Genomic DNA, 12,052 nt, shown 5'->3' on the forward strand with positions numbered 1-12,052 from the left:
GGATTTTCTGCAGGTGCTATGGTCGTTCTCATTTGCAACCCTGGGCATTCATGGTCAGCTGTACTGCTGAGGTGTGTTGCCTGCTCTGAGGTCTGCTTGCCAAGCTGGCCCCACAGGAAATGAAATTCAATTTTATCCAGGGCTCTTCGCGTGCACCTAGAGAGCACCAGAATTGAAAGTCCTGGCCAGAGCAGTCACAGCTGAGACACACCTCCCAGACGCAAAGAACACACGGGGGCTATGTCTATACTCACGGCTTCTTGCGCAAGAACATCTTGTGCAAGGGTTCTTGTGCAAGAAGTCTTGCGTAAGAAAACATCCACACTGCCATGTGCGCGCTGTGCTTTTGTGCAAGAGCTCCCATGGCAGTGTGGATGCTCTCTTGCGCAAGAAAGTTCCGACGGCCATTTTAACCATAAGGCTTTCTTGTGCAAGAAATCCCTGCTGAGCGTCCACACTGCCCTCTTGCGCAAGAGCTCCTACACAATTACACCTGTTAAAGAGCGTAGCTTGTGCGCAAGAAGCCCTCTTACCACGCCGTACTGTAAATTTCCTTGCGCAAGAGCGGGTGGGCAGTGTAAATGCTCTGCAGATTCTTGCGCAAGAATGGCCATACTTGCACAAGAAGCCGCGAGTGTAGACATAGCCCAAGTCTTCAATATCATAAAGTCAACCTTAGAAGAGCAAATATAGTGTTACTGAGTGTGGGGGAAAGCAGGAGTACCAAGATTGACTTCAATGGCCTTTTACGGTTGACAGAACAGTCTTGGTGGTCAGCTGTCATCTAAAGAAGTGGGTTGTACCCACAAGGTTATACCATCTACATATTTTGTTAGCCTTTAAGGTGCTCCTAGACCGCTTGTGGGGCAGTTTTAGAGGTTTTTTTTTCCTGTTACAGACTAACTAGGCTACCTCTCTGAAAATCTTGGTGGTGTCGACTCATTGTTTATAAAATTGACCTAATGTGGCTAAGTTTGATTTCAATTCCCACTGTAAACCAAGCATTCAAGCCTGGGATTGAAACTTAGTAGTGAAATAGCCTTCTTCTGCTCTGCCTTCCAATGCTTGCAGAGCATGCTTCCACTAGATGGCAGATGCTAGCAGTCTTGCAAGGTACCTTATTTCTCAACAGAAACAAAAAACAGGACTGTGTAGCACTTTAAAGACTAACAAGATGGTTTAATAGGTGATGAGCTTTCATGGGCCAGACCCACTTCCTCAGATCAAATGGTGTAAGAAAATTGTCACAACCATATATACCAAAGGATACAATTAAAAAAAAAACACACATGAAAAGGACAAATCAAATTTCAGAACAGAAAAGAGATTGGGGGGGGGGGGGGGGGAGGTAAATGTCTGTGAGCTGTGAATTATTAGAGGTGATAATTGGGGAAGCTATCTTTGTAATGGGTAAGAATTAGCATCTTTATTCAAATTTGCATGTAAAGTGTGGAATTTAAGCATGAATGACATTTCAGAAGATTCTCTTTGAAGTGAAGTCTTAAAAGGTCTTTGAAGCAGGATGCAGGTAATCAAGTCGTTGAGACAATGTCCTTTCTGGTTGAAGTGGCAAGAAACTGTTTTTTCTTTGTGATCCTGTCTAAGATCAAGAACACACATTCCTGTGCATCCAGAAATATAATTTATGCAATCGTGCTGAAAGTGTCCGTCCGCTATGTACATTGGACAAACATCTCAGACACTTCGCCAAAGGATCAATGTCCACAAAACAGATATCAGACAGGATCACAAAGAAAAGACTTCACTTCAAAGAGAATCCTCTGAACTGTCATTCATGCTTAAATTCCACATTTTACAGGCAAATTTGAATAAAGATGCTAATTATCTTACCCATTAGAAAGATAGCTTCCCCAATTATCACCTCTAATATCATTAGCTCACAGACATTTATCTCCCCCCATTTCCCCACACTCCCCCCCAATTCCCCTTCTGTTCTGAAATTTGATTTGTCCTTTTCATATGTGTTCACTTTTTTTAATTGTATCCTTTGGTATATATGGTTGTGACAGTTTTCTTCCACCATTTGATCTGAGGAAGTGGGTCTGGCCCATGAAAGCTCATCACCTATTAAACCATCTAGTTAGTCTTTAAAGTGCTACACAGTCCTGTTTTTTGTTTCAGCTGCACCAGACTAACACAGCTACATTTCTACCATTATTTCTTAACAAAATACAGGACTATGTAGCACCGCGGGCGCCATGGCGCCCGCCGGGGGATTTCTGGGCACCCGCTGGAACATCTGGGTTGGCCCCACCCCAGGCGTGCGGCACACGCATGGTGCCGGCTCCAGGCCCGGGACGCATGGGCGGCCCCTCCCCTGGTTGTGCGGCACATGTGCGGTGCCGGCCTGGGGCTCGTGGGTGCCCCGGGCGCGCGGCCCATGCGTGGTGCCGTCCCGGGGTGCGTTGCCGGCCCCTGCCCCGGGTGCACGGCACATGCACAGTGCCGCCCCCGGGCGTGCCGCTTGTGGGTGGCCCCGCCCCGGGCACCCGGCAGCCACGCAACGTTGGGGACCACTGATGTAGCACTTTAAAGACTAAAGATGAGCTTTTGTGGGCCAGACCCACTTCCTCAGATCAAATAGTGGAAGAAAATAGTCACAACCATAAATACCAAAGGATACAATTTAAAAAAAAATGAACACTAACACGGCTACATTTCTATCACTATTCTATTTCTCAACAGACTTTCTTAGCTATCTATCTATAGTTTGGGTATTAGCTGGGGTGATCAGACTGAAGGACATTTAAGATTTCACTTCAGTTTGAGAATTCAGTCAGTCTTGATGTCCAATGATCCCAGGTAATAAATTAGTGTATGAAAAAAGAACAAACATTTAGAATAAAAAACTGTTACAACTGTTAAAACACAGCTGCGATTGCTGAAGCTACCAGCAGTTCTTTTAAATGATGATTGCTATTAAAACACCCATTATATAGCACAAGGCCATCCAATATTATGGAAGGTGAATGACCAGGCATCGGGAACACCCCAAAGAACATTTTAAAAAGTAAGCTCCATCTCCAGTGGATAGCAGGGAGCAGGCAGGCACCGTGGAGGGCAAAGGAGACAAATGTATGAGCTGCACCTGTATACACAGGTAAACTGACCCGGGATCACGGGGGGGGGGGGGGGCGGATAAACTATTTCACCCAAGGAAGCGGGTGCTGAGATGCTCCATCCTGCAACGGGGTGGAAGCCCCTCGACCCTCTTCCCGTACATTTGTGCAGCCGCTCCAGGCAGCTCACCCCGCCTGGGCTCAATGTCTAGCAGCACAGCCCCCTCCCTCCCGTCCTTTTTCCCGGCTGCCACCTAGTGTTGCCAACTCCCCCGGACCGGATGGACAGGACACAATTTTGTTACACCGTCATTCGGTCCTTCCGGTCCGGGAGACCTGGCAACCGCTGGGCGCGCTGTCTAGCTTCTCACCTCGGGCAAGAGCGTCAGCAGTCGCGCCTCTGAGCGGCGCGGCGCGGCGCGGCGCATGCTCAGTGCTGCCCCAGCCGGCGGCCAACTGACGGGCGGCCGATGTGCGCGAGACGGCGGCGCGGCTCATGGCGAGCTCGGCGCTGAGCGGCTCCGTGGAGCGTCTGCGGCGCCGCTACCTGGGCGAGGGGCCCGGGCCGGCCGCGGGGGTGAGAGACGCCGGGGCGCGTGCGGGGGAAACCTGGAGTCGGGGGGCGGAGGAGCTGGGTGGCCCCCGGGCCGCTCCCTGCAGCGACATGTGCCCCCCCCATTCGGGACCCTGGGGGCGGGTCTGTGCATCCCCCCCCCCCCCACGTACCCGCCCAGTAGCTGTGGGGCACGAGGCGGGGACCTGCCTCCCCGCCCCCCACGTGTGACACTGGGCAGGCTCGTGGTGCCCACAGGTCCATGGTTCCGTGTCCCTCTCTCACTGCTCAGCGTTGGTCCTGTCAGGGCTACTCAACACACGGGGGTGGGAGCCAAAACAAAACAGGAGTCAGCATCATGGTCTTCTGCTGATCCGCGCTTTAGTAGTTACATTCCTGGTCTGGCATTGCTCATTAAAAGGGCTGTGGTGGGTAGAAATCAGGTGACTATTGTGTTTTATTAATATCAGCAGATCTGACTTAAATGGGGCCTGCGTGTTGTGTAGTCTTGCCTTACTCTTTGTATTTGTGCCTGTCAGTGTGAAAGAAGCCATTTGCATCTATTTACATATACTGTATATTTGCATGTGTATCAACCACACTTAAGTTGTGGCCCTCAGCATGTGCTGTGAGTATCGTGGTATCAGGGGCTTCCAAAGTTGAATAGCCCTGAGTTACGTCCTCCAAAGTAAGGACTCACCAGGCAGTGGCAATGGGGGCCACTGAGTCCTATGGAAGCTTTGTGTGACCTGGGGATGAAAGTAACTTAACGTTTTGTACAGATACTGTCCTAGTGCAACCCAGGTCCCTGCCAGCTCTGTAAATAGCTCCATGCTGGCTTTTGTTGCAGCGCATCTAGCTTTTGCTGGAGCTGAGCATTAGGGCACACCCTCTTACTTTCACCTCTCCATGTAGGCTTTTGTGTGTTGTGTGTCAGCATGGTTGAATGGGGTGGCTGTGGAAATAGGTGCCTCCTTATGTTGTCTTTCCTTGTTCGTAGGCAACTGAGTGAAATAACAGCACGTACAGGCAGGCATGGGGCACCAGACTCTACTCAGCACTTTGCACGAGTGAGCCCTGATGTCTATGGGACATCAGGCATCTATTTTAGGGTACTTTGTAGAACCCATCATGCTATCTAAGGACTTACTAAATAAATACACAAATCTGTGTAACAACTGTACAATGAGAAATGACTGCTAGTTGGTAGACTTGTGGCATGACAATACAAGTGGGTTTTGGGTAGGGATTTGAAGGAGGATCAGTTCAGACAGGTCATTGCGTGCATCAGGAGAGTGCTGAAGAAAGAAGAGGAGCATATGTGGTAGGAAGAACATGGATAAGGGTGATAGAGCAGAATAATGTGCTTGAAGATTAGCACATGAAGCTAGAACTTGATATTATGGAATAGGAAGAACTAATGGATTGAAAGAGAGAGAGAGCAATAAGCAGTAATATGTAATTTTAGCAGCTGCGGTTTGTATTGGTTGATGATGAGACAGAAAGATTTGGTTGTCATGAAGTTGCAGTAATCAAGAGATGAAGCTTGGATGAGAGCTTTAGTACAGAAAAGAAAGGTCAGATATTAGAAATGATATGTAAGAAAGTGACAATTTGGATAGACTTAGGGGCAAGAGAGCAGGAAGAGTTAAAGATGTCTGTGAGGTTAAAAGTCTAATTTATGGAAAAGATAGTGATCTCAACAATTGTCAATAAAGGGGCAATGAAAAGGGTTGCTGTTGAATTAGAGCCATATTATAGCGGTAGGGAGAGCTGTTAGTGATCCTTATGTTAAGAAAACTTAACATTTTCCATTCTTGGGACTTTTTCTTTGAAGAATGTGTATACCTTATTGTTTGTCAAAAAGCCATTGATATTTGACAGAGAGAACACCTTCAGGTTACCCATTTACTTTTTCTTTGTCCCATAAAAATGCAGTTCAGCTTTTGGCAAGATATGAACTATTAAAAATTGACATATCCTTTCTCTCACTTGAATGCCTCAGCAAATACATTGGCAGTGTGCCAAAATAACTGAAGACCTACATTTTAACACCAGGATTTTGCCAAAGGAGCAAATCAGAACCACACGGTTACAACACTGTAAAATTTCAGGTTTAAACATCTGAAAAGATTAAATTTATCCATTTTTAAATCCTATGGCTGTGAACTTGGCCATAATGGACTATGAATTTCTCTCACTTGAATGCCTCAGCAAAAACGTTAGCAGTGTGCCAAAGTAACTGAAGACCTACATTTTAACACCAGGATTTTGCCAAAGGAGCAATAGCAATCTGTACTAGTGGGGAGCAGAGGGTATGGGGCAAATGGAGAGGAAAGCTCTCTGGACTAGAGACAAATGGATGGCTCCAGTGACCCATTCTGCTCTCTTAGTGAATCGGATGGGGGCAGAAATCAGGCTGGATTTTCCCACCCCATAAATCCACCTTGATCTATTTTCTCAGGCCTCTTCCTCAACCCCTTGGGCACTACATGGGCCTTGAGGCCTTCCAGCTCTCAGGTGAGGATAAAGCAGGTGAGCCCACTGGCAATCTTCTGGCTCTACTAGGAAATGTTAAAAAGCATGGGGATGGGAGGGGAGGAGTTTGGTAAATGTGTAACCAGTGACATTTTCAGTGGTTACATGTTTACATATGGGGGGGGGCAGGTGACTCCGTGGGAGCCGCCTGCCCTTCCCCTCTCCATGCTGTTTCTGTATCCGAGGCATCCGCGTGGGGTGGGAGGAGGCAGGCAGGAAAGGTTGGAGCGATGGGCTGACATCTAGGACTGTTTTTATGGCTACTTAATTTAGTTATGCCTATTTGCTTGAACGGTCCTTATTTCTCGGGCCCTACTAAATTCATAGTCCATTATGGCCAACTTCACAGCCATAGGATTTAAAAATTGATAAATTTCACCTTTTCAGCTCTTTAAACCTGAAATTTTACAGTGTTGTAACCGTGGGGTTCTGATTCAAAAGGAGACGGGAAAGGGGGTGGGGTCAATAAACCTGTTTTAGGGGGATCGTGGAATTGCCACCCTCATTTCTGTGCTGTCTTCAAACTGGACTCCAAAGGCAGCAGGCAAAGAGATTCTTGTAGCCTCAGGAAGTCCTAAGACAGTGGTCTCCAACCTTTTTACACCGAAGATTACTTTTTAAATCTCAGAACAGGTGAAGATCTACCGCCCCGCCCCTTTCTTGAAGCCTCGCCCTCTCTATTCTCCTCCTGTCCATCACTTGCTATCCCCAGCCCTTACTTACACACTCTGATAAACACTTTATTTTTAAATTATGCAATATATAAAATTAAAATCACGTGTTTATAGTTATGAAATTAATGGTCTGTTTTTTATTTATGCTATTTAAATCTAAAATGAAGTATTTATAATTATACATTTTGTGGGGACAGAGTTCTGCGGCTGGGGGTAGGGGAGAGGGAACAGGGTGCTGGGAGGGCAGAGGACAGGGTTCTGCAGCAGGGGACAGGGTGCCAGTGGGGACAGAGTTTGGAGAGTGGGGACGGGAATGGGGACAGAGTTCTGTAGCTGGGGACAGGGGAGTGGAGTCTGGGGAGTGGGGACAGGTTGCCAGTGGCAGCAGAGTCACCTGCATTTGCCTCCTCCCAGGATTCTCTCTCCCTCCCCCCGCGGGAAGCCAGCACATGCCTCCTCCGGGCCCCCCGCAGCGCAGGGTAACCCCAAGCGTGCCTGCCCCGGGGCTAACCCCCGCCTCCCGCGGCAGGGCCAAACCCCTGCGGGAGCCTGCCTCGGGGGCAACCCCCCCATTCCGTGGCGGGCCAAACCCCCGGGGGAGCCTGCACCAGGGGCAACCCCTACCCCTCCCACGGCAGAGCCAAACCTCCTTTCCGCGGCATGGCCCGGCCCCTCCCCTCCCGCAGCGCGGCCAACCCCCACGGGCGCCTACCCCAGGGTCAAACCCCACGGCCCGGCCTGGCCCGGCCAACTCCCTTTCCTCCCACAGCGCGGCCAAACCCCGGGACCGACTCCCGCTCTCATGGTGCAGGGAAACCCCTGCGCCCAACTCACCCCTCTGGTGCCGGCGGTGCAAGGAAGCCTCAACACTCCTTCTCTAGGGCCGACACCCCCTCCCCCAGCACGCAACAGAGCTGTGGGAGGGGGAGCAGCCCGCGCACTTCCGGAACCCCCGGAAGTGACGCGGGCTTCAGAGAGGACTTCCGTCCACCCCGCAGGAAGTCGGCACTACACTAGAGGTAGGTAGTGGGGCTTCTCAGGGGTGGGGAGAAAATGGGGGGCGGGGTTGCCCGAACACCTCACGATCGACTGGTCGAGGTAGAAGTGGATCTGGGTCAGGTCCCTCCCCTCACCACAACCTCTAGAGCAGTTCGCAGATCCTGTCCTTCCTTTGCCCAATTGGAAGTAGGAAGCCCCCTTTGATAGGACCCACTCTATAATACAAGGAAGATATGATCCAACTCCACAGGTCTCCTCCAGCTGCAGGAACCTTAGGCTGCTCTGTCTTAGTGTCCTGCAGCAGGGGGAGGTACTGAAGGTGGGTCTGATCTGGTCCCTGCCGCCAGAACAGCTTGCAGGGAAGGGACAGGTCCTGTCCTTTCCCTGCGTGATCAGATGTAGGAATCTCTTTTTTTATGGGGCACTCCTAGAATAAAGGAGATACCAGATTCTTCTTTGAGTGCTTGCTCGTGTCCATTCCAATTAGGTGTGTGTGCACCGCATGCACGGATTTCAGAGCTTTTTCCCTTAGCAGTCAGTATCCGTTGGCCCAGCCAGGAAGCCCCCTGAAGTGGCACCAGTATATATGTCCCTGCTGGCCCCTCAGTTCCTTCTTACCGCCTGTGACAGTAGCTGGTGCGCTGTTTAAAACTGATAGTCCTTATCCTTAGTTCTGTATATAGTTCTCTTATCTCTTGAGTGTTGTTTTACTAGTTTATTAGTAGGTAGTTACTGTAAATAGTTGTGCCATCCAAATCTAGCAATCCTTCACCTAGCAGCATAAAACCTGCGTGGTTGACAGGGCTAGAACAACTTTGCTTGCAGGAGATGCAGAAGATGTTGCTAGAGAGTAGAATACCTTCAATGAGGGCACTGTACGAAGCCAAGTGGATGCGATTTGCCTTGTGGTCAGAGCAAAGGGAAATAAACCCGATGCATGCCATGATCCCCCTAATCTTGGATTATTTGCTACACCTCAGACATCAGGGCCTCACTACATCCTCCTTGAAGATGCATTGCAGCCTTTCACCCTAGGGAGAGTCACATGTCCACGTTCGCCAAAACAATGGTAAAATGCTTCATGAAAGGGGTAGACAGGTTGTTTCCCGATACTTTCCCCTCCTCTGGTGCCATCCTGGGATCTTAGTTTAGTCCTGATGGGTCTCATGAGGGCATCTTTTGAGCCATTTGCCACCTGCTCTTTGAAACACCAGTTGTGGAAGGTGGCTTTCTTGATTGTAATCACCTTGGCAAGGGAGGTCTCAGCTGAGGGCCCTCACTTCGGTGCCCCCCATGCACTATTTTCTTCAAGGACAAGGTTAGACTACGTCCACCTCCAGCTTTCCTCCTTAAGGTGGTCTCAATGTTATGTCACAAGACATTTACTTGCCAGTTTTCTTCCCAAAGCCTCATGCCTCACCTAGGGAACAGGCCCTACATTGCTTGGATGTTAGAAGGACCCTAGCGTTCTATATAGAGAAGATGAAAGAGTTTTGTAAATCTCCACAACTTTTTATTTCAGTAGCTTAGAGGATGAAGGGCTCACCGGTTTCGACCCAATGCCTATCCTGGATTAAGTATCAGAGGGGTAGCCGTGTTAGTCTGAATCTGCAAAAGCGACGAGGAGTCCTGTGGCACCTTATAGACTAACTGAAGTGTAGGAGCATAAGCTTTCGTGGGCAAAGACCCACTTCGTGGCATGCATCTGACGAAGTGGGTCTTTGCCCACGAAAGCTTATGCTCCTACACTTCAGTTAGTCTATAAGGTGCCACAGGACTCCTCGTCGCTTATCCTGGATTATCTCATGCATTAAGAAGTCCTATGACAGCATGGGTAGGCCGTGCACTCTATAAGGGCGCAGGCAACATCCACAGCATTCCTTGCACAGATACCTATCCTTAACATATGTAGGGCAGCCACGTGGTCCTCCATGCATATCTTCTCAGAGCACTATGAGATTACTAAGCAGGCCAGGGCAGATGTGACCGTGCTACAATCTGTTGTGATGTAGGTAGTGTTAGGCTTCAGTCCCACCTCATAGGGCACTGCTAGGGAGTCATCTAATTGGAATGGGCATGAGCAAGCACTCGAAGAAGAAAAAACGGTTACTTTCCTCGTAACTCTTTCTTTGAGATGTGTTGCTCATGTCCATTTTCATGTCATGTCCCTTTGTTGGAGAACTCCAACAAGAAGGAACTGAGGGGGTGAAGGGCCAGCAGGGGTATATATGCACTGATATACCAGCATTGCTCCAGAGGGCTCCCTGGCTGGCCCAACAGATACTGCTAAGGGAAAAAGCTCCGGAATCTGTGCATGCAACGCACACACACCTAATTGGAATAGACATGAACAACACATCTTGAAGAACAACAGTTATTAGGTAAGTAACCGTTTTTTTTCTCAGGGAAAGGCTTTTTTCACAGTCCCTGATGCATTTTCACAGCTGTGAAATTGGTAGTGCCCTTCTTATCACTAAGATATTTGAAGGTTTCTCAAGTTTTTAAAAATAGAAACAATGTTAGGACTCATTCATTCTTAGATTATGGGAAAATAGCTTGATTAGTATATAGGGTTTTTTTATTTATTTGCTTATGAATGTGTCAGGATCACTTAATTTGGGAAAAATCATCTTCTGCTCAAAGTGGACATCTTTTAACAACAGATTCTTAATGAAAACATTATAAACAATAAGCATGTACATTTTAATATACATTATAATGGAATTAAAAATAGTAGCACATTGTTTTCTGTTTTCTTTTAGGATTATATTTCCTGTTCATTACAAACCAAAAGTAAAAAAGGAAGCTCCCTAATATATACAGGTAATACAACAAAAAGTATGTTTTGGATATCTTTGTTAAAAAAGCACATCAGTTCAAATCAGGGATGTTAAATATCAGTCAGTTGAATAGTCGAGTAACCTCATGTATTCTTATTGGTTAGTTGACTATTCTATAGTTCCCAGGGGCAGGGCCAGCAGCCAGTGAGCTCTGGCCTCACTCCTGAGGAGACAAACTCCCCTTGCAGACTGTCTGCTTGTGGCAGCAGCACCTATCTAGTGGACATCTGAGCTCCCAGACCTGGCGCAAGCCGAAAATGAGCTTGGCTGCCTGCCAATTTGGCTGCTAATACACTTCAAATGTAGAGCCACTACAGGGGTAGGTCCCAGACCCAGTGCAAGCCAGGACTGAGCCGAACTGCCTGCCTGCTCTACACTTTAAATGCAGAGCTGCAGTAGGGTAGGTCCCAGACCCATCAGAAGTCAGGAGTGAGCCAGACTGCTGGACAGCCTGCTAAAAAATTTACTGGTGGTTTGGGGGGGGGGGGGGGGGAAAGGGGATAGAGAAATGCATGTAATCTATAGCATTAACCTGTAAGCTTTTGCTTATCGGTTAATCGACTATACTATTATATCCCTAGTTCAAATTCACTATTCCTTAAATTTATCTTAGGAATTCCTGTGATTTGAGGGAGTCGTTTTTTATTCTTTCAAAGGCTTTGTCTGCCCTACCAAATTTTGTAACCTTTTAGAAAAAAACAATGAGAACACACATTGTCATATGATTTTTGATGGGAAAAACATCCAGTTTCTATGACAAAAAAAAATTCCACCACTCTTTTTGACTACAAGAGTCAATGTAGACACTGCTGTTTGTCTTGTCTTTCTACCAGTATCCCACAATGCCTGCCCTGATCTTTCTGCTCAGTGTTCTAATCTCTGCTGCGCTGTAGACACGCACCCTTCTCTTTCAAAGCTCCAGGAAGTATTTCAAAGCTGAGTGTGCTGTTCCTTTTGGGGAACAAACAAAGAGCATATCACTGGCATGCTACTGTTCTGCCTTGCACTAGGAACACAGCAGCAGGCAGACTGATGTTGCTGGGGAAGGAGGACAAACTTCTGTGCTATTTATTTCTCGGCATGGAGAGCTCATGGAGCTACTCAGAATGCTGTTCCATCTGAGGAGGCTGTGGGAAAAGTTGGAATCCCAAGAAGCACAGTGATCAGCTCTGCCTTCCCACAATATTGCACTGTGGGATACATACATATGGTGGATTGCTCACACTGTAAATGATGGTGCTCCCAACATGGACATGATCTGTAGACAGTGGGAGCAAGTGTGAACACCCTTCCTCCTCCGGACTGTTGCCTCTCGCAGCAATGTGTGTATGGGGGGGGGGGTGCCTGCGTGTAACCGTGAAAGTTAAC

General features: G+C 48.1%; 1 protein-coding gene across 9 annotated transcripts in view; it reads left to right on the forward strand.

The window, feature by feature from the left end:
* Positions 1–3,483: 3,483 nt before the first annotated feature.
* CCDC138 (coiled-coil domain containing 138) overlaps positions 3,484–12,052 on the forward strand; it is a 52,215-nt gene continuing 43,646 nt past the window's right edge. For 2 of the 9 annotated variants that reach the window (XM_075918014.1, XM_075918031.1), the window contains exon 1: positions 3,492–3,657. In XM_075918014.1, coding sequence (XP_075774129.1) covers positions 3,507–3,657 — 151 coding nt within the window. In that variant the 5' untranslated portion in view covers positions 3,492–3,506. Of the gene's footprint in view, positions 3,658–10,606; positions 10,668–12,052 lie in introns of those variants that run through there. The other 7 variants (XM_075918006.1, XM_075918023.1, XM_075918056.1 and 4 more) reach the window with 7 other exon arrangements.

This window comes from Pelodiscus sinensis, chromosome 1, assembly GCF_049634645.1.
Source record: "Pelodiscus sinensis isolate JC-2024 chromosome 1, ASM4963464v1, whole genome shotgun sequence".
Taxonomy (NCBI): domain Eukaryota; kingdom Metazoa; phylum Chordata; order Testudines; family Trionychidae; genus Pelodiscus; species Pelodiscus sinensis.